General features: G+C 43.1%; 1 protein-coding gene across 1 annotated transcript in view; it reads right to left on the bottom strand.

The window, feature by feature from the left end:
* The window catches only part of vps37d (VPS37D subunit of ESCRT-I), a 47905-nt gene that overhangs the window by 12146 nt on the left and 13756 nt on the right, over positions 1-22003 (bottom strand). The window contains exon 3 of the mRNA XM_015961893.3: positions 2754-2836. Within this exon, the coding sequence (XP_015817379.3) occupies positions 2754-2836 (83 nt within the window). The remainder of the gene's footprint in view (positions 1-2753; positions 2837-22003) is intronic.

Consider the following 22003-nt stretch of genomic DNA (forward strand, 5'->3'; position numbering starts at 1 on the left):
TGAGGCTGCTAGCTAACATGCTACATTGCTCACCTTCTTGAGGTTCATTGGGTTGTGAGGGGACACCTGCTGACATATCATCAGCTGCTGATTCTGGTAGGGACAAGGACGACAACCCATTTACCATAATTAGATGAAATATAGTTCCTCTCACTGTGGATATCAGAGCTAGAAAACAGGTTGAATTTAACCACTCAGTAACTAAACCCACCTTTCTTTGAGAAAAACTGTGTGACATACTGACGCCCTGTCTTCTGCCTGTCCTCTTTCACCTTTCTTTCTTTTCTTTTCTGTGACCCAGACTTTGTTTTTGCAGACATATTTTTACTGCAGCGTGCCTTGAAGCACTCTGCTGTCTGACTGCTGCGTGAGCTGGTCTTGCCTGCTACGCGCCCCTCGGCCAGGTGGACTGTACCATTTTATGCCGGGGGTGGGGGGGGGTTCAAATTTATTAGTCAAAATAAAGTAGGGACCTCTGAATAAATATACATTTCATAAAGACTAAAAGATTGTTTGTTTAATGTCTTAAATGAGAAAAAATACTGCAAAGTAAAGTACTTGTGATTTTTAAACTTTATTTATTTTTTATTCAACTTTGAAACTTTTTTGGGCCCCTGACAGCTGTGGGCCCTTAGAATCTTCCTAATCTTTCACCGTTTTACGGCGCCCCTGGTCATCAGCATTTTTCAGCGCTAGAAGTTTAGAAATGGTGATTTTAAATTGGCGTCAATGATGCAATTTTACTAATACTGATTGTTTGGTGATGCGTGCTGATGTCATTTCCTACTGAGTAAAAACCAATCAGCATGAGTTACCCACAAGTCCCACCCAGCAACTCTACTGGGTCATTTCTGAACCAATACCCCAGGTCAAGTACTTGGTTTTTCTGAAAATGGCCCAGAAACTGGTTCTTTCGGGCCGGTCCGGTGAAATGGAGACATGCCATAAAGGTCTGGCAAAACTACCCAGAATTTCTGATAGCAAAAACAGGCCTGTAGAGAAGTCATTGCCTTAGGCAGACTACAAAAAGTTCTAAATGCTGATTTTTAACCAATACCGACCGATGCATGCACAACACTCCTATTCTTGCTCATCTACGCTGGCTCCAAGTTTAAGATTCATTTCAAAGTCTTGCGTTTTTGTGTACAAGGCTTTTAATGGCCCATCTCCATCTTATCTGGCTGACCTGCTGTGTCCTTATACATCCACACATCTCCTTCGATCAGCCAATTACCTGCTTCTGGTTGTTCTGAAGGTTTGCTATAAATCACCAGGGTAGCTACTTTCGCTCATGCAGCCTCAAAACTTTGGGACTCTCTGTCCCCCCCAAATCAACGTTTGGCTCCTTCCCTCAGTAGGTTTAAGTTTGCTGTTAAAACACACTTCTTCAGCATGGCCTTCCCTCCATGATCCTCTACACTAAAAATAACACAAATCTCAGGGGCCATGTCTCTCCCATCTGCATGTCTTAGCGTTGTTTTCCTTATCTGATTAGTTTATTATCAATTACTCTCTTAGTTGCACCTAGCAATATTTCTTATCCCTTTCAGTTTTAATAGTGTCGTTTTTAGCTGGTTTAAATCGTTTTCTCTCTTTTATTCTCTGGCATGGTGCTTTTACTTGTTTGCTTTGACTGCTATCTTTAACATGTATTTTTATGCTTCACTTTTTATGCGTTTTAGCAAATTCTTTAGTTTTATGCTATGGGTTGTTGTTGTGTCTGAGCCTTTGGCTCGTTTTGTACAGCCCTTTAGTTAGCTGCCATGCTATTTTTAAACTGTGCTTTATAAATAAATTGGTGTGGTATGGTATTAAGACGTGTTATGACTAAACGAAGAGATATGCACAACTGTCAGAATTTGTTTGCTATGGTGAATGTTGACTGGCTGAGACCAAATGATTTAATCACCAAAACCACAACATGCTTTAATCATCACATCACATATTTAATCCCCCACTGATGTATTTTAGATGTCTCTGTGTTTTGGATTCAAATAAAGACAAAATAACCAAAATGCATCTAATAAAGTCGGGAAACAGTCGTGGGATACCCCAGAATGTCTGTAGACCGTCAACGATGCATCATAAAGTCACAAACAAAAGGTCCACTGTAGGCGCTCTTGTGCTATGAGCTCACACCGCTCCTGTCAGAACACGTATGACAGAGAAAATGTGCAGTTCACTGATAGGAGTTATACAATACAGGCCTGCAGGCCGATGAGTGCCGTCTTTGTGCTCAGCCGTTTGCCTCTGCGATGATCATCAAGCCTGTTTTTGAACACCTGTGAGGCGCCAAGGTCACCAGGTGAGATTATTTTAGAAACGATTCAATAGAAACCACAAAAGTCCCCCACCCAAAAATAATCCCATCTATTAAAGAGAGCTGTTTTCCATCAGCTGATATTATTTTATTAGATGTGAATGGAACGTCTGACGCATCAGAATTACAGGGATGACCTGACCCAACTCAAAACTACAGTTTCATTTGTTTTACCAAAGAGAAACAAAGTGAACATGTGCAGAGTCTGGCTAACTGGGTTATGCTGCTGTTATGCTGGTGGGCTGATGGCTGTATGTGTAGCTCGCCTCATGGCTTAAGAGAGCAGAATGCATGGAAGTGGGTGGGCTCGCTGTGAGCGTGAGAGTGGTGTGCCTTTACAAAAATCCCCAACGACACCACTGCCTAAACAATAAAGCACTGTTTGGATTCTCAGCAGGAACAAAAGGACAAAGAGCCCTTGAGTGTTTCTTACCTCAGAGTGCTCCTCAGAACGAGCCACCTCCTCCTGGAGGAGGTTCTGCGCCATGTGCAGGCCGTGCTTCTGGCAGCGAGCTTCTGCAACAACAGAGAAACATCACTGATGCATGAAGAGTGAGCTGGACTCTACTGGAGATGGAGGAGAGATCCAGAGACCAAGAAACCGCAGCAGAGAAAATTATTTTCCAAATCACAAAAAGCCCTCATGGTATTTGCTGATGAGGAGACACTGGGGATGGAGTGGACAGTTTTTGGACAGAATAATTGGAAAATGAGCAGTAAATATGAAGTTCTGGGTTATTTTTGGAAGGCTGACCTAAAGGCTATAATCTAAGCTGGAGTTTCACTTTATCCATCTCCTCCTGGGCTTGACTCAATATCTACGTACATTCTAGTGACACATTTATATAAGATGTGAATTATTTATGTCCAAGTTAATACAATAAAAATGCAGAGAAGCTTTAAACAGTAGATGAAGGAAAAACAGACAACAGCATCAAATAAAATCTGCCGGAGACGATTTGAAAGAGCTCACATCAACATCACATGTGGAAGGAGGACATGGTGACATGACAGCTGACAGGCCCGTGCAGGGACATTGTGATCCGTCAGCAAACTGTCAGATAAGCGCCCAACGCTCCTGGTTTCTCCTTAAAGTTTTAAATCCAGTTCACACGTTTCATCAACACGTGTGCAGTGGTCTCTAGTGGGAACGAATGCCTTGCAAGTTGTACTCTGAGGGAAAAAAAGCTCTGGTACGCCTGTTTCAGGAACTAAAAGTGAGCCACATCAGGGTTTCAGATGGCTTATTTAAGTGTGTGATGCCATGTAACATTCATGAACTCACCCATCTTGGTGGTGATTTTCAGCTCTGGTTCATAAACATGACGTAACAGTGATTTACAACATGATTAGCTGTTGCATGGTGTTAGCATTACTAGCGCATGCTAGCACAAGGTAATTATTAGTTAGACTGAGAGTTAGAACGGAAGAGAGCGGAAGTGCGGAACGAACGCCACGGGGAAAGGAGCCCTGCAGGCTCCTGTTCTCCCACCACGCTATTTCTGTCAAGCCAGACAGAATAGCTGAAATGCAACCAGCTAACGCAGACTCGTCCCAGAGTCTTTTGATTTCTGAGTTAATTTAAACATGAGAAAGCGCATCTGCCGAAACGCTTCAGCAATGTGTACCGAGGTCAACTCTGGACTGGACCGTCGCACACCTTCGTCTTCTCTGTCAGCCAAGGTGTCATCTGGATAACACATCCTCCTTCGGTCCGGATCTAAAAGAGGGTCCTAAGTGCGGTGAGGCAGAACACGACCAGATAGCGTTCTGATGCTTTTTTTCTAATAAGAACTAAAGTTTAATTGCAAAACATCATTTTTCACTCAGTTCACCTTTTCTCTCCCGGAAGCCATCTCAGACACCTGCATGCACGCATTTATAATTCCATCATCCTCAAATTTTAGCACATCCAACACAAGGTCTATTTGAGCAAGCTTAAAATATCAACTGTTAAAGATTGCCCAACAAGGTTGCCAATGTTGATTGTTTTTTCCTATGATTGTCATTTCAAATCGTTAGTTTAAATTGAAGAATTAAATCTCTTAAAATTTAAACTTGCCTTTTCATTGAACTGAAACACAGACAAACGGATATGATCGTCAGTTTATCGATGAAAACAACCTTTGAGTCTTCTTATCTCTATAACGTTTGGTTATTAATTTGTTAAAATTAATATTCCAGATTATTGTGTAGAATGGTTCATCTTTCATAAAAGAGCCAACAACCATTACGCTACATATTAGTTGTATTTTTCTAGAATGATTGTTTAGAAGAGTTAGAACGTATGACGAATTTTGGAGAACTTTTATGTTTTGCAAGCTCGTGTGGAACACATGACATAAATGTTGCAGGACTTCTCCCTGAAAATGAGTTGAGCCTGGCGGCTTTGGCTGTCGGGGGTGGGGGGGGTCGTGCGCTCCGTCTCCCAGCACTCCTCCGTGACAGCGGGGGTGGGGGGTTTGCACACGTTCCACTGCTGTTTCTCACCAGTATCAGCTGATGGAGGGCTCTAGCTTCGTTGTGCCGTTCGTGTCAGCGGACACGGTAGGGTCGGGGAGGGGGGCGGGGCATGACGCTTAGCCTGGCGGGTGGGCAAGCAAAGCCTGGCGGGCCGCCAGGCTTATAAAGCGCTGAGGGAAACCCTGTGCTGTGCAAACTTCGTCATGATTTAGTTAAGAAGTCTTTTTCAATTATGTCATAATCTGTTCCGTTTAACCTCAATTTATTTGGTTACCTTGATCTCTTGCACTTTCTACCTGAGAAGGAATCCAGACTGGCGCGATCACTCTGACTTACAGAATTAATGCCTGAATGCTGGTGACAAGCCTTACAGATTTACTCTCAGGTGGAGTGTCAAGCTTCCACGTTAACGTCACGCCTGATTCTTACAAATTTATTGTTATTGTTTTTGAATGCTTTGTAATTTCGACCAGACACGGAGACAGAGGTGAAAGAGAAAGGAAGAGACAAGGGGGGTGGGGGGGACCACAAAAATAAACAATGATGAACAAGAGTCTGCTTCTAGACCTGCAGAAAAGGGACACACAACAATACATCAGGAGCAAGCTATCACTGCGTCAACTTGATGAAGAAATATAAAATCAACATTTTTTAACTGAACAATCACACAATGATAAATCACAGTGCATTTAGTGCCCACCATAGCCTTAAGACATGTGTTGAACGTGCCCAAGTCCATACTTATGAGAGCACCTGTGTGTGTACACGCGCTTGTTTATGTAAGGTTTATCTATAGGAGCGTCCAATAGAGTGTGAGGGGCCACAGATCTGCCCCCCAAAGACGTGTAGGAGACGGAGGGAGCTCCAAGTCCCAGAGATCCAGGCGCTGCCCCAGAACACAGGAACCCCAAGGAGACTGCAACCAGAAAAGCCCCCGCCCCCCTCGAGAGGCGCAGAGGATCGCCCCGGGGGTCCACAACCTGCAGCCGGCAGTCCCGGGAGATATCAGCAGCAAACATAACGGTTTTTTTTTTAACGCAAGGAACTTGAGAACCCCCATTCTGGAGAATGTTTAGAGATATTTTTTTAAATGCCTGACTGGCGATTTGTCACCAGCTGTAGCGGACAGGTGAGATCAACTATTTGTTTTAAAGTTTTAAGAGGAAACAATGATTACGTGGTGTGTGTGTGTGTGTGTGTGTGTGGGGGGGGGGGGGGGGGGACAACTCCACAAAGATTACAGCAGATTAAGGGTAAAGTAAACCTACCTTAGCCGATTGTTTGTGTGGAAATGTCTGTAAAGTTAAACTTGAGGATCACCAGATTAAGCTTCACTTTCATCTTTTTAGGCACATCTCCAGATTAACTATAGGACTCATAAAACATTTGCTTGTTGTAAATTTGAAGCTGAAAACTGCTAAACACAGTAGCCCCATTAGGAGATAGACGCGTGTAAACACTGAAGGTCAAAGCTGTGCCAATAAGCCGGTCTGAAAACTGTGCAGCCAGATAAAAAGTCTCCCTCTGGACCTAGTCTGACCTCCTTTTAGCAAAGCACTTCAAACCTCAGCAGTTAACACAAACAATGCTGAGATCTGGCACAAACCTTCTCAGATATTAAAGGGAATTGAAACTGTTAAGTTTTATTCCACATGTTTGTCCATTTTTCTACATTTATTTTTATTCATGTCAAAACTGACGGGTGATAAAGAAAAGGCTCTGAAAGGTACGGAGCAATGAAAGACAACACACCTGACATAAGAATAGCTTTATTTGGGTTCAGTTTAACCGGTATTTGCTGGCTACACACTTTTGTTTTATTTTGGCTGCAAACATACTTCAAGTCCACCTAGAAATCAGAGACTAATTCTTGCACATGACAATCTTTCATTTTTTTAAAAGTCTTGAAGTTAGAAAAAACATTTCTGCTCGTTAAAAAACATCTTTGGATGTAAATTTATTAAAATTAAAACCAAACAAACTAGGATGACTCACTGTGCTTTGTTCAAAAAGGAGTATAATGCCGTTTTATAGAGAAAATATAATATGACACAAATCAGTATAAATAACAATCTTACTGTTCTTTATACTTTGAGAGCAGGGTTATTATAATAAAGAAGACATTGATTTATTTATTTATTTGTAAGTGGTGGGCATCAGATGCGAGGAGGGAAGGGCACAGCCTGGCTGATAAATATGAAAGTAGCGTGGCTGTAACAGCATGCCCCGACCTCCCGGGGGTTCTGGACCGTAATCATTCCCAACAAGCTTTGACCTATCTGACTGTAAAGTGTGTCTTGTCCCTTGAAGAGACGATGTGACAGCCACGCTGTCCCCGACAAGTCAGACTGAGTTCAGCAGAGACTGGGGGGCAAATAAAGGTCACTGTAATGACTCTAATACCTCTGAGCCCCGCGGGGAAATCTCCCACACCCATCCAGACAGAAACATGGCAATATACGCTGGCAATCCCTTTCCTAGACAAGATGTTGTCTCTAAATCTTCCTTTGGACTGGAGCTCGGTACCTAAGCAGTAAAACGATTCACTCCTGCTCTTCGGAGGAGATAAATTGTACTTAAAAAGACGATTGAGCAGTAAATCCTGTGCTTTCTATTACACCATCACCTCTGCATTAATAATCCACAACTCCACCTTACAACGTTCTAGCCGCCACTGAGAGAACACGGGAGTCTGATGTAGTACGAAGCGGGTGTGCATTAAAGCATGGCCTCGCTCATGACCCCACACTGCAGATTCTGGGGGAGGGGGACGTAACGAGAGGTGACAGCCAAGCAAACAAATACTCCCGAGCAGCTGTATGCGACCTATATTTGAGGAGCTGACAGGGGAAGTAGACCTGAAGGGTAGGGGGTGGGCTGTGCTACTCCAAATTTACTTAACAAGTGATGGTGTCAGTGTCGGAGTTACTCGTTTTGCCTGAGAGCTGCTATGAGACGATGAGGAGGCGGTCAGACAACAGATTTGTAGGAACGCCGAGTAGAAAAGCAGAATGAAACTAAAAATCTACAGGGTGACTTTGTCTAATCCTACGACGTAAACAGTGTTATTAAAAAATGTAGGACTTTTAAGCAGATGGCTCGTCGCGTTATGTTGCACTCCTGTCATCTTGGCATTCTGCCCTGAGACTAGGACAGGGTACGTGCAGGAATCTCAAAATTAAATTTAAGACTTTTTCAAGACTTTTTAAGACCTTGTAAAAATAAAAATTAAGACTATTGCAAAGAACTAATCAACTGTTAAACACTCATATTTTGTTTTCCAATACTGCATGGCTTCGTTTTCCACTTCATGTCAGGTTACGTCTCATCCGGGACAGCGAGGCTGTAGCAATAATACGTAAAGCCATGTGGTACAAAAATGCAAACTGCGCGTATAGAAGAAAAAAAAATATATTTTTAGTTTACATGCATCTATTTTTCATAGCCACGAACTCCGAGGCTGCGAAAAAAGTGACAACAAAAATAATTCCCCCCAAACAAGGTCCTCACGTGCTGCAGATGTGCATCTATTCTACAGTGGGTTTTGTAGTGACCTCTGACATTTATATACTTTTATTTTATTTTATTGAGAATATTAAAAAAAAATTATGTGATGTTTTTGCAAAATGCAAATAATTTTCTACCAGTTATCATCATTATCATTATTATTATTATCATCATTATCATTATTATCATTATTATTATTTATTGTGGCAGAAGCTGGTGTGGTCCACCACAGAGAAGCTGCTCTAGCATGATGACTTTGTTCTACAGGTTTTGTTCAGCCTTCTGACGAGCTCACACACACACACACACACACACACACACACACACACACACACACACACACACACACACACACACACACACACACACACACACACACACGAGTGTTGGTGAGCGGCTGCGTCCGTGTGTTTTTATTTCTGCAGTGAGACAAACTCACCTCACACCGTCCAGAGTTTGTTCTTTAAAGCTTCTATTAAATCCACCGTGTTGACGTATTTAACACGTTTCCCCTACGCTGCAGGAGTTAAAGTTTACGTTACGGAGTAAAAGTTCGGCAGACGCGTTTGTGTATATGGGGGGACTCGTGCTGCACATAGACAGCTGGTGTGATCAGCTCTGAAAAGTGTTAATCCCAATTTGCAGATCACGTTTATTTTTCACGGAGATCGGCCGCAGATTCCTCTTCGGGTCGGCATTCTAGGAATTGAAACTAGGCATCGAAATAAAAAACTTTGAACGATTCCGGGAAAAATGAACAGTTGGAACAGGTGTTCCGACTATCCGTGCTCCCCGTCGAAATGTGCTACTTTAGGGAAATGCGCAGCGCAGGCCGATTATTGCGTCACAGGCTGTTTACAAGTCGAGACGCGCTACCTGTGGAAGTTTACGTTTAATCTCGTCACTTATCTAGTTACTTTCAACTCGCCGAAGGTCACAGTAAGTATTTCTTTAAGTTGTTTTATTAAATGACTGCTTGCTGTATGTTTACCTGACAGTTAGCTTGTAAATGGCTTCTAAAATATCGTTATTATACTGTAAACAAGACATTTCTCCCATTGTTTACAGTCATTCTGAAAGAGTCCCAAATTAATATCCAAAAGTTTTATATTATACATATAATAAAGTTATCATAGTTGTATAATAATCTCCAAAATTATACATTCAAACAAATAACTATAAATATTGGGGGAAAGCATGTTTGTTCCATGTGGATTAATTTGTCTAATAAAGGATTAGGTAGAGAAATAGAACGGTAAGAGCCAACGTCGTTCAAATCTCCATTTTTATGAATCACTTTCTCGACATGGGTGAAAGTAGTTGGTAAATCGTCATTGTTCTGAGAATATTCAAATGTTTTTAGCAACTAAGGGGTTAATTTTTACTAAATGACTAAACAGTTTCTTACACTATCCACTTTTTTTCATAAAATAAATTAACAGTAGCTACCGATTTTCAGTAAACCCGGACAGAATGAATCAGCAGTTGAAACGTGCGTTGGTAGGACAGTTCGACGAGGAAGCACGGATAGTCAGAACACCGGTTCCAATCGATGCTCGATGCCCAACCCTACGTGGAGAAACAGATTTGGAAATCCATCAAATGTGGAGTTCAGGCACAAATACTGATGTTCTTTCCCACTTCGAGTCAAACTTTCCCTCAGACTCATATTTCAGTCCTGCTCCGTCTCACAGCTCTCCCTCATGCTGACCAGACAAGCGGGAATGTTTCAGAGCTTCGTGTTGCCGGGTGCGACGAGGCCGAGGAGCAGCAGCAAGATAACCGGATCGACTGTCAGGCGCCGTCGTCCTGAATATATAAATGTCTAGCTGGGGCAGGTTGAGAGTCAGCAGTTAAAGCCATCGCGGTGATGCAGGATGATGTGGAGTCAAAACAGACTTTGTGTTTGAGCGGGACCAGTGCTGTGGCAACACTGATTGATGTGACAGTTACCGTGAATCCTCTGTGGGCCGAGCAGGAATCTCTCAGCAAACAGCTGATGTCAACATAACAGACTCGCCGAGACTACCCGAATCCCTCGGTGAGGAATGAGATAATCACACATCCTGCAAATTCATCTCCAAAGCAAAACATTTCCTTGCTCCGTTAAACCATGACATCATCCTGTCAGCTGTGAATGTAAAGTAAAAAAAAAAGATATATCAGGTTATGTGTGTTTTGGGCTATATGGTGGTGCAGTTGATAGAACCGTTTCCTTGAGGTGAAAAGGTTGCAAGTTTGAACACCTGCTGAGGCATTTCTGTGTGGTTAGCATGTTTTTTGTCTCCGTGTGTCCCAGACTAGAGACCTGTAACAGACTAGAGACCTGTCCAAGGCAAAGGATTAAGTGGTTAAAGACAATAACCTTACTTTCCTCTGGACGTGTACGCATCGCATAACACCCACGAAGCGTAGTACGGAGCAATTTTCCCTTAAATTTGATGGCTTTGTTTCCATCGGCTGCAACCCAGATACGTAGTGTCACATCGTTTACACTTACTTAACAAGTCAAAAACAAAAATAATTGTAAAACTTCCTGAAACTTTCAAAACAACGGACACGTGCAGATTTCCAGTTGCGTAACCAGTAAAAAAAAAATCACAATGTCATTCCTGAATGAGATTCCCGAATACTAAAATTCACGCGCGCAGAACTCATGATCTAGCACAGAAAGTGTTGCGTGAACACCAAAAGGATCACCGATGTCTGAGGAGACAAGACAGTCAGTCCTAATGGAGATATTGAATATTTAGGATCAGTTATAGCCGGCCTCTAAGCACCCGTGTCACACAGAGCTGCATGTAAACAACAACACTCATTAGTTTGGTTGTTTTTTTCCCCTCAGATTCAAAGGAGGAGTTTAACGTTTCTTTTAAATTGTGACCAGGGCCATTTTTTAAACGTTTGTCTACAAACCTGTGTGTGCAGGGTACATTCCATGCACGTGGGAAATGATCCTAAATGTGTGAATTATAAAAGCTTAGAGAAGTGTAAAAACATCTGATGTGTACAGTACACAGAAGAACGTGGAGCTCCATCCTACTGAAGACCTCGATGTGGTCTGGTGCCTCCATTTGCATGTGATTGCAGGTGAAAACAGAATATGGGTGTGCATGACGGCACCTTGCTTCAATGCAGCGCTTCTCAAATATGAGGGTTAGGATTTATCGGCATGATGCACTCCTGCTGCAGTCACCCAGTAGCTGCAGAGATGTACAGACCTGAGGAAGAGGAGGCGTTTTGTGGTGCAGCTGTGCAGAAACATCTGATAGTTTTGATTCAAATTCTCACTGTACGGTGTTTTAATTGTACAATTAAACATCCGACATGTTCGCAGGCTGAAATTAAAGCTAAATAAACAAAGTGTGCAACTGGATGTTTGTGAAGCTAATTTAACCAGTGGGGGACAAAAGATCAGCAGCACATGATGTTTTCTGTCTTCCAGCATCCATTCCTGCCGCCACACCGCATGCCTAACTGCCGGTTACACCGTCTCCGGTCAGAGGCTGCTGAATATCAACGAGGCTCGCCGATGGAGCAGCAGCTGGGAACAACACAACACGCAGATACCATCGCTCGATAATAATGACCGCAATCCTTTCCACTCAAAAGCCTGCTAAGTCTACTGGACAGAAAGGTTATGAGGAGAAATGTGCGCGATCAACTGATGTTTACGTACATAAAAAAAGAGGTCACGTCATTTACTAACAGGGATGTGAAGGACACGGATGTAGCCAAGGCTTTAATAAAAGAACAGCCGTCGTGCCAGCAGTGAATTATCGCCCTGCAGCTTTTTGCTTCATACATGTCCTCACTACAACAACACACACCCAAACGTGTGATAACAGCTTCACAGCTTCGACTTGAACACCAGCGACTGCAAGTAACAAGTTCACCCTTCAGCTGGGAACTCGAGATAAACACGATTTTAGCTAAAACATAGAGAAAAACATTTTTCTTCCAACTTCTTTCACGTCTTTCTGTTAGCCGAGGATCATTTCTAGCTCATTAGGTCACAGTATTCACTTCTCACAAGGTTAAGACTGGCTCCGAGGCAGCTTACGGTTGACTTCATTTTTTCATTTTACTACAAACAGCAGATTCTCTTCATGAAGCGTTTTTATTGAATCATCACTGGGGGGGCTTTTTTCTGTTTCCCCTCCTTTAGAAGCTTAAACAATGTGTAAGTTTGATGTGTTTCTGACTTCTTTTGTGTGTTTGAGACAAATTCAAAAGACACAGCTGGGACAGACCGTACCAGCCGTAAAAACTAAAACTCCTTCACAGCCAGGTTTGTTTCCTGTCAGAAATCAGACTCCACCTTTTAATCCACGGCCCGGCAGCTTACTTCATTTACTGGGGAAGGCTTCAGGCTTCATCACACGGAGCTTCTTATAGTGGAGCAAAAAACAAGATAAGAAAATAGAGTAAAAGTAGAAGCTTAAGTAGAACATTCCTGAAGAAACTTTATGGTGCCTGCTGCAAGAGAGCAGTAATAGGACCAAGTAGCCATTTCAAAATAGAATGAGGCAGATGCCCTTAGCCAATCAGACAGCTGGGATTTTCCCGCCTTGAGGGATGCAAAAAGGGTGGTTTGGATTCAACAAGGACTGAAATGTAAGGCTCAAACAAACACTCACTGTGCAAAAACTACTTGTCCAATCAAAACTGAAATTCATCCAGAGTGTCTGAACGGCTTGACGGACACTTTAGTAAAATTCCATGCGTTTTTGTTGTTTTATGTCTGAGTTGTGGCAATTAACAAACGGAATCTTCTCCATCTACTCAGGCTAAAAGCTGCCTCACTTAAGCCCCCTTCAGACAGGCCATGAAAAACGGAAATGTTCCGGACTCTGTCCGTAAGACCTCTGTGTCTGAATACAAACATCCGGATAACGTGTTCCGGAATTTAACCGGACGAAGCCCCTAGTAACAGGTCCGGACTTGTTACGGACAGGGTGGCTGCTTCAGACTGGTGAGGTAGAGTTCCGGACAAGGGGGAGGGGGAGGAGGAGAGGACCGGGGGACGCTGTGCGCACCTAGATAGCGCGCTCCTGTAGCATGCGGCGAACCACGGCAGCTCGCCTCCTACGGTACCGCCTAGATGCGCGATGGAGCGCTTCACACCGTTTCAGTGATTCCTTTAACCATTGAGCTTCATCATCCAGGTCTCTTAAGTGTCTTCGTGTGCGCAGAATTATGCTTAAGCGCCTCGTGATTTTTATCCTGAGAGGCGCTATAGAAATGATATTTAGGCCCGAGCAGCGAAAGCGCTGCGAAGGCCTCTTGTTTTTGCTCTGTTTATTATTATTTTTCTTTATTAGGCCCGAGCAGCGAAGCGCTGCGAAGGCCTATTGTATCTGCTCCGTTTATTATTATTACGCTTTCTTTTTTCTTCCGCGTCTTTGGGTGGCCTTTAGGGGGTCTTAGCATATCCAAAAAGTCACCAAATTCTGGCCCAATATAGAAAGTGCGTGAAATTTACGTATTTCACTGGCGATGTGAAAGTTGATAAAAAAGTGGCTCGACAGCGCCCCCTAAAGAGTGAAAAATACCCCTCTCCATAAAGCTTAGTTTATCGTACAGTTATGAAATTTGGTATACTGGTACTACTCAACAGTCCGCACAAAAAAGCCTCTTGCAACCATGGTCAATATAAAACAGGAAGTCGGCCATTTTGGGTTGAAATGGCGATTTTTAGCCGTTTTGGCCATTTCTAGGGTCTATATTTGGTTGAACAGTTTCGTCATTTTTCGTACCATAGTCTCAAAAATAGTGTGCCATCGAACAGAAGCGATGGACGCTTCAAATGAGAAAATAAAATTGACTTTTCGTAAATACTGAAGGGGCGGGGCCAGGCCTCAAAGTTCGAGCACTCGCCAAAAAAATTCAAATTGCTATAATTTCACAAATGAAAGAATTACAGTTAAAGTAACTTTCTATGGATAATCGTCATCGCCCCCCGAAGACAAATGAATGGTCGCTGGATGATGTCACACAAGCCCCGCCCCCTCAGGACTTAAAACGTCAAGTTTTACTGGGAAATTTTCCAAAATTCGCCCTGTCGAATAATCAGCCCGAATTTGTAGCAGGTAACTGAAGAGAAGTTGGCGTTGCTTGACGTCACTTTATGGGTGTTTTCTGCAGAAGGCGGGGCTGTGGCGACGCGGCGAAGTCAGGCGTACCGCCGTGACCATACATGTGCCTCCCATGTCGTCATTTCTATAGATACAGTCACGAAACGTCTTGTGAGTGATCCTAGTCCGGCCCCCCAAAAGATCTCATGTGAACATCAAATGGGCGTGGCCTATTTTCTGAAATAGCGCCCCCTAGGTCCATTAAAACTGTCAGCCCCAAGCCATGCTTTGACTGAGGAGTACGAAATTTGGTACACTAATGTGGGGTCTCAGGACCTACAAAAAAGTCTCTTTGAGCCAAGTGCAAAGTCGCACAGGAAGTCGGCCATTTTGGTCCAATTACTCGATTTAGTGGTTTTCACACACGTTATTAGGAGAATGATGTCTCGTCGTCCTTTCCACCTATCACCTTCAAACTCCTGCTATATAATCTTAAGACATAGAGGAAAAAATTCAACCGTCGGATTTTATACAAGTATAAAGGTGTGGGCGTGGCTAAGCCTCAAACTTTGACCTTTCGCCATTACATTACTTGACTTAACAACTCCCATGTGCATGATCAGATCTATATCAAACTCCGTCTGTGTGATCATTGACCACATCTCAAGACAATGACAATGTGGACAGCTGACATCACCTATGCCCCGCCCCCTGACTACAGGAAGTCTATTTTTTAATGGTGAAATGCCCATATTTGTCCCCTCTACTTTAGTCAACATGACACTAAGGTCATGCACTGTCTTCATGATGTTGTAATGACCATTCAGATCTGATAGCTTTTCAGAAAGGGAAGGGCTTTGATGCCACGGCGAATTCTGGCGTGACGCCGTGACCTTACGTTTGACTGTAACTTCCACTAACAACCTCCGATCTGCCCGAGACTGAACATGGCAATCAACAATCATGCCCTTTATTCAACGAGGCACACACCGTTGGTGAAAGTTGTGTAATGTCACCACAGCGCCCCCTACACACCATTAAAACTGTAATAACTCCTACAGACGAGGTCGTAACTGCACCAAACTTGCTATGTGTACTCACACAATGGCACCCACCACAGTCCTGTGGTAAGTTGTTGATATTGCTTTAGCTCCGCCCCCTGACAGATATTAGGCCCTTAATAACACATGCATGATGCAATTCACACCAAACTGCACACAAATGACTGTCATCAACCTACAAACTTCTTCATGGAATAATTCTTAAATTTGGGACAGCGCCCCCTAGATACAAAAAACCTTTGTAACTTCTGCAAAAAAGTTCCAAACTACATCAAACATTGTGGGAGTCATCACACATCTGCAATCAACACATGTATGTGATCACTTGTTCAATTCACTTTAACTCCACCCACTTACAGCTTTTTGTCTCTAGATGACCCATGCAACGTTTGATTGATTCCAAATTAACAGAAAACCATCTTTGATGACCAAAGATGACCTCTATGGCATTTACTTGTAAATGGTCACAACGCCCCCTAGATGGGTTCAAACTTTATTAACTTCTAAAGTCAAAGTCAGAATGGCATTATACTTGGCTTGTGACATCACGTGACTGCACCAAACACATTGATGTGGTTGTTGATTCAAATCCCTGTAGCTCCGCCCCTTTCAGCTCACTGGCTTTAGATAACACACACAACGTCCGTTTGATGCCAAAATAACAGAAAACTGTCCTTGTCAACCAAAGCTGACCTCAATGGGATTTTTCTGTAATTGATCACAGCGCCCCCTAGATAACTTTAACTTTCGAAAACTTTAATAAATATGGGCAAAAAAGCACTAAAGTTGGTCTGTGTCATCACACCAACAGTGTGCTAAAGATAAAGTATGCCCTAGTGGTGAGACATGTAATATAATGGTAGGCTCGGAGGGGATGCTGATTCAGGGTGAGGTGTGGATGAGGTGACTGTTAGCTTTTCTTGGTGTCAGGGTGGTGGACGTTTCAGTCCGTGGACGTGCCCTGGTGCCCCGTGCTGCCGGCCAGGACGGAGCGGCGGGGAGTTGGGTTTGGAGAGCATCGGGGATGGAGCGGAGGGGGTGCGGAAGGAGGGTGAGCATCTTCGCTGCGAGGGCCGAACGACGCTGCTTGCAGCTTTAATTTATTATTCCGGTGCCGCTTTGAATGGCTTTTTGGGGACCTTAACATACCCCAAAACTCACAATATTTTGCACACTTGTCAAGCCTGGTGAAAATTTTAATATTTTAAAGGTCCCAAAAAAATCGCAAAGAAAATGGCTGAACAGCGCCCCCTACAAAATGAAAAAAACCCTCTCCATAAAGCTTAGTTTACCGTACAGTTTGGAAATTTGGTACACTTATAGTACTCAACAGTCCGCACAGAAAAGTCTCTTGCAAGCATGGTCAATATCAAACAGGAAGTCGGCCATTTTGGGTTGAAATGGCGATTTTTTGCCGTTTTTGCCGTTTTTAGGGTCCGTTTCTGATTGGATTGCTCGATCATTTTTTGCACAATCCTCTTAAAAATGGTATAAAATTGCTCAGAAGAGATGGGCGAACAAAATGAGACAATAAAATTGACTTTTCGTAAATGCTGAATGGGCGGGGCCAGGCCTCGAAGTTTGACTACTCGCCAAAAAAAATTAAATTGCTATAACTTCATAAATGAATGGAATAGAGTTACCAAACTTTCTGTGGTCATTCGTCATCCACTCACAAAGTAAATTGAATGGTCGGATGATGACATCACACAAGCCCCGCCCCCTCAGGACCAAAAAGATCAAGTTTTACTGTGAAAGGTCCCAAATTGCCCCATTTCACTTAATCACCACAAATTTGTAGCTGGTAACTCAAGACAAGTGGGGGTTGCTTGGCGTCACTTTATGGGAGTTTTCGGCAGAGGGCGGGGCTGTGGCGGCGCGGCGAATTCAGGCGTACCGCCGTGGCCTTACGTTTGCCTCCCATTTCGTCATTTCCAAAGATATCGTCACGAAACTTCTTGTGAGTGATCCTAGTCCAGCCCCCCAAAAGATCTGAATGGAACATCTGGTGGGCGTGGCCTATTTTCTGAAATAGCGCCCCCTAGGACCATTAAAACTGTCAGCCCCAAGCCATGCTTTGACTGAGGATTACGAAATTTGGTACACTAATGTGGTGTCTCAGGACCTACAAAAAAGTCTCTTGGAGCCAAGTGCAAAGTCGCACAGGAAGTCGGCCATTTTGGTCCAAGTGCGCGATTTAGTGGTTTTCACACACGTTGTTTGGAGAGTGATACTCCGTCGCCCTTTTCACCAATCACTTTCAAACTTCTGCTATATAGTCTTAAGACATAGAGGAAAAAATTCAACCGTCGGATTTTAAATAAGTATAAAGGTGTGGGCGTGGCTAAGCCTCAAACTTTGACCTTTCGCCACGCCACTCTTTTTTTCACAGCTCCCTATTGGACTCCTTTTACCCAATCACCAGGAATCTCTGGTAAATAGCAGCAGGCAAGTTGAGGTCACTTGGTCTCCAGTACTGGAAGGTTTTGAAAAAAGGCGGGGCTTTGGGAGCATGGCGAAATTCGCCATCACGCCATGGAAATACGTTTGCCTCTCATTTCTTCATTTATCGTGATATCACCTCGACCATTGTTGTGAGTGATCCTAGTCTGACCCCCAATAGAAAAGGTCAGCTTAAGTTTGTGGGCGTGGCCTATTTTCTGTATTAGCGCCCCCTAGGACCATTAAAACTGTCAGCCCCAAGCCATGCTTTGACTGAGGATTACAAAATTTGGTACACTAATGTGGTGTCTCAGGACCTACAAAAAAGTCTCTTGGAGCCAAGTGCAAAGTCGCACAGGAAGTCGGCCATTTTGGTCCAAGTGCGCGATTTAGTGGTTTTCACACACGTTGTTTGGAGAGTGATGCTCCGTCGCCCTTTTCACCAATCGCCTTCGAGCTTCTGCTATATACTCTTAAGACATAGAGGAAAAAATTCAACCGTCGGATTTTAAATAAGTATAAAGGTGTGGGCGTGGCTAAGCCTCAAACTTTGACCTTTCGCCACGCCACTCTTTTTTTCACAGCTCCCTATTGGACTCCTTTTACCCAATCAACAAGAATCTCTGGCAAATAGCAGTAGACAACTTGAGGTCACTTGGTATCCAGTACTGGCAGGTTTCGAGTAAAGGCGGGGCTTTGGCAGCATGGCGAAAATCGCCATCACGCCATGGAAATACGTTTGCCTCTCATTTCTTCTGTTATCGTGATATCGCTACGAAACGTCTTGTGAGTGATCCTAGTCTGACCCCCAAGAGACATACACAGCTGAAATTTGTGGGCGTGGCCTATTTTCTTAAATAGCGCCCCCTAGGTCCATTTAAACTAATAGCCCCAAGCCATGCTTTGACTGAGGATTACGAAATTTGGTACACTAATGTGGTGTGTCAGGCCCTACAAAAAAGTCTCTTGGACCCAAGTGCAAAGTCGTACAGGAAGTCGGCCATTTTGGTCCAAGTACATGATTTAGTGGTTTTCGCACACGTTGTTTGGAGAGTGATGCTCCGTCGCCCTTTTCACCAATCACCTTCAAACTTCTGCAATATACTCTTAAGACGTAGGGGAAAAAATTCAACCGTCGGATTTTTCAAAAGTTGAAAGGTGTGGGCGTGGCTAAGCCTGAAACTTTGACCTTTCGCCATTACTTTACTTGACTTAATAACTCCCATGTGCATGATCAGATATTTTTCGAACTTTGTCTGTGTGATCATTGACCATATCTGTAAACAATGACAATGTGGACAGCTGACAACACCTAAGCCCCGCCCCCTGACAACAGGAAGTCTATTGTTTTATGGTGAAATGCCCATATTTGTCCCCTCTAATTTAGTCAACATGACACCAAGGTCATGCACTGTCTTCATGATGCTGTAATGACCATTCAAATCTGATAGCTTTCCAGAAAGGGAGGGGCTTTGATGCCATGGCGAATTCTGGCATAACGCCGTAACCTTACAATTCAATTTAATGGTGAGCTCAGAGGGGATGCTGAGTCAGGGTGAGGTGCGGACTAGGAGGCCATTTGCAGTTTCTGCTGTCGGGGTGGTTGACGTTTCTGTTCTGCCAGACGTGCCCTGGTGCCCCGGGCTGCCGGCCAGGCCGGAGCGGCGCGGAGCTGCGAGGGCCGAACGACGCTGCTTGCAGCTTTAATTTCTTCTTCTTCTTCTTAGCATAAGTCCGATTCTACCCCCCACCCCGTCCACCGTCAGACATCTGGAACTTTTCCCTGCTGTGTGAACGCAGCCGAAAGGACAAGTTCCGGTACAAAAGTGGTGTGTCTGAAAACACAGTTCCGGTTAAAAACCGGATTGAATTGTCCGCAAATGTTCCAGAATGTCTATCTGAAAAGGGCTTTATAAAGACAGTGAATCTGACATTTTTGGCCTTTGGTACGTTCCGGGAGGCTTTGTGATAAGACTGTGGGTTGTAGCAACACAAGAGATGCTGGCTGAAAAGAGGACAAAAATCTCTGTTTGGATAAATAACTCCTGCATGTAACCCAAAAGTTGTGGGAGTAAAATCCTTTTATTTTACTTGCATCTTAGACCACACCAACTCTAACAGGTCACATGACCCGGAGGGGACAGCTGATGAAAATCACAAAACAAAATAGTTCCTGCTGCCACAAGTTTTGAGGTAAATTCCTTATTTCTATATTAAATCAAAGGAATTTTTGTCCTCTTTCAGCCACTGTAACTAACTTCTCTGCCACCCGCGGTTCGCTCACAACTCCCCAGAAATGGTGAAGAGTAGTTAAAAAAATCTTTATCTTTTCAGTTAGAACCATCCACAACTTTTACTGGAAGATCCTGAAAGTTAAACTGTGATTCCACCAAAACGGTATTAGATATCAAAAAGCTGCTTCGATATCCTTGAGCCCAATGTCCTGTGGCCCTAAGAAAATTTTAATGACGCTTCTAGGTTAAGTCATATTGATACAGTAAGCTCTCAAACAACACAAGATTCATCACGGATTTGGATAGTTCATTGTTTTTTGCCTATAAGATGCTTCTTGAGATGGTTTTTTGCAGATTGCATCACCATGGTAACTAAAAACGGCAATAATAATCATTTCACACATCACATGACAGAGCCAGTCGTTTTGATTATGATTTGCATGAGTTCACGCTTCCTTTCGGGGCTCATTAAGAATGCATTGACTATGTAGTGTGGGCACCAACCCCAATCAACAATCAATCAATTGGGGCACCAAGTAAACTTACTTTCTCTGAGAATTAGTGATGCACCGATATGACATTTTTGGGCCGATACCGATAATAAGATCACGGTTATAGCCGATACCGATATACTGACATTAATGCTTCTAAAAGCAGAAGATTTTGTGAAGAATTAAAATGATTAAAGCTGAATTTACGTAATTATGTACACACACATTTACGCATCTGAGATGATTACTGTCACATGACTAAACAAATACACCCCCATCCCCGAAACAGATAAACAAGTGAAGACAAGGTGGAAAAAATATCGATTGTTAATATCGGCCTGATTTTATTTATCGGACCGATACAGATATGTTAAAAAATGACTAACATCGGCCGATAGGGATGTCCCGTTCTGATATCGATATCGGAAGTAATTCAATATCGGCCCAAAAACAGTGTATCGGATTATATCGGGTGGCATCAAAAACCTCCGATATAAGCAAGGTTCACATTCTTGCAACCAATGGTAAAGAAAAAATGGTAAGTTTTTTCATACTTACTGTTATTGGCTCTTGTTCTCTGATTGAGTAATATCACTTGATCACGCCTTTCATACATTCCACACAAAGAACTAGATAAAAGTATTCATGATTTTTGCAAATATCGTATCAGATTGATATCGGTATTGGTCAATACTGAGGGCTGTAATATTGGTATTGTATTGGAAGTGAAAGAGTTGTATCAGGACATCCCTATCGGCCGATACCGATATTGATGCCAATATATTGTCCATCCCTACTGAGAATCCATTAAAATGTTAGGCTTAAGTGTGATACACAGTTAAATTATTGAACTTACCCTTTTGGTTTAGTGTCAAAATGGTCCCTCCACAAATCTAGCATCACTTTAACGTCAAGCAATGAAGCTGAATCCCTGCACACAGCTAGGCTGGAAGTGCCTGCAGCAGACGTTTTCTTTTATTTAACTTCATACATTCATTCACAGATGGTCTCCAGTTTAAGTGAAGCTCTGCCAACGTTCACCCTCAGCATCTTTACTCATGCTGAATATCCTCTGACACCATTTCTACCATCAAATTAATAAAATATGTATCACCAAGCAACACTGATATTCAAAAAGTCAATCCGACCCGACACTAAAGCAGAACTAACTTTCTTTTTACACGCAGGGAGAAATACAAAGTAAACAGTTTGATCCTTTAACCCACTCATTATTTAATCCTGAGTAAAATGGCCCTTTTTTATTCAAGTCTGGATGTGGAAAGTCCCAAACAAGAAGACACCATGTGTGCAGCCACAAAGGGTTTCAAAGAGAACAAACGCCTGCTTTCATAGTCTCATTCACTCACATAGAAAAGGCAATAAACCTCAACATCCCAGCAGTGTTGGC

The sequence above is a fragment of the Nothobranchius furzeri genome, chromosome 10 (assembly GCF_043380555.1).
Source record: "Nothobranchius furzeri strain GRZ-AD chromosome 10, NfurGRZ-RIMD1, whole genome shotgun sequence".
NCBI lineage: Eukaryota > Metazoa > Chordata > Actinopteri > Cyprinodontiformes > Nothobranchiidae > Nothobranchius > Nothobranchius furzeri.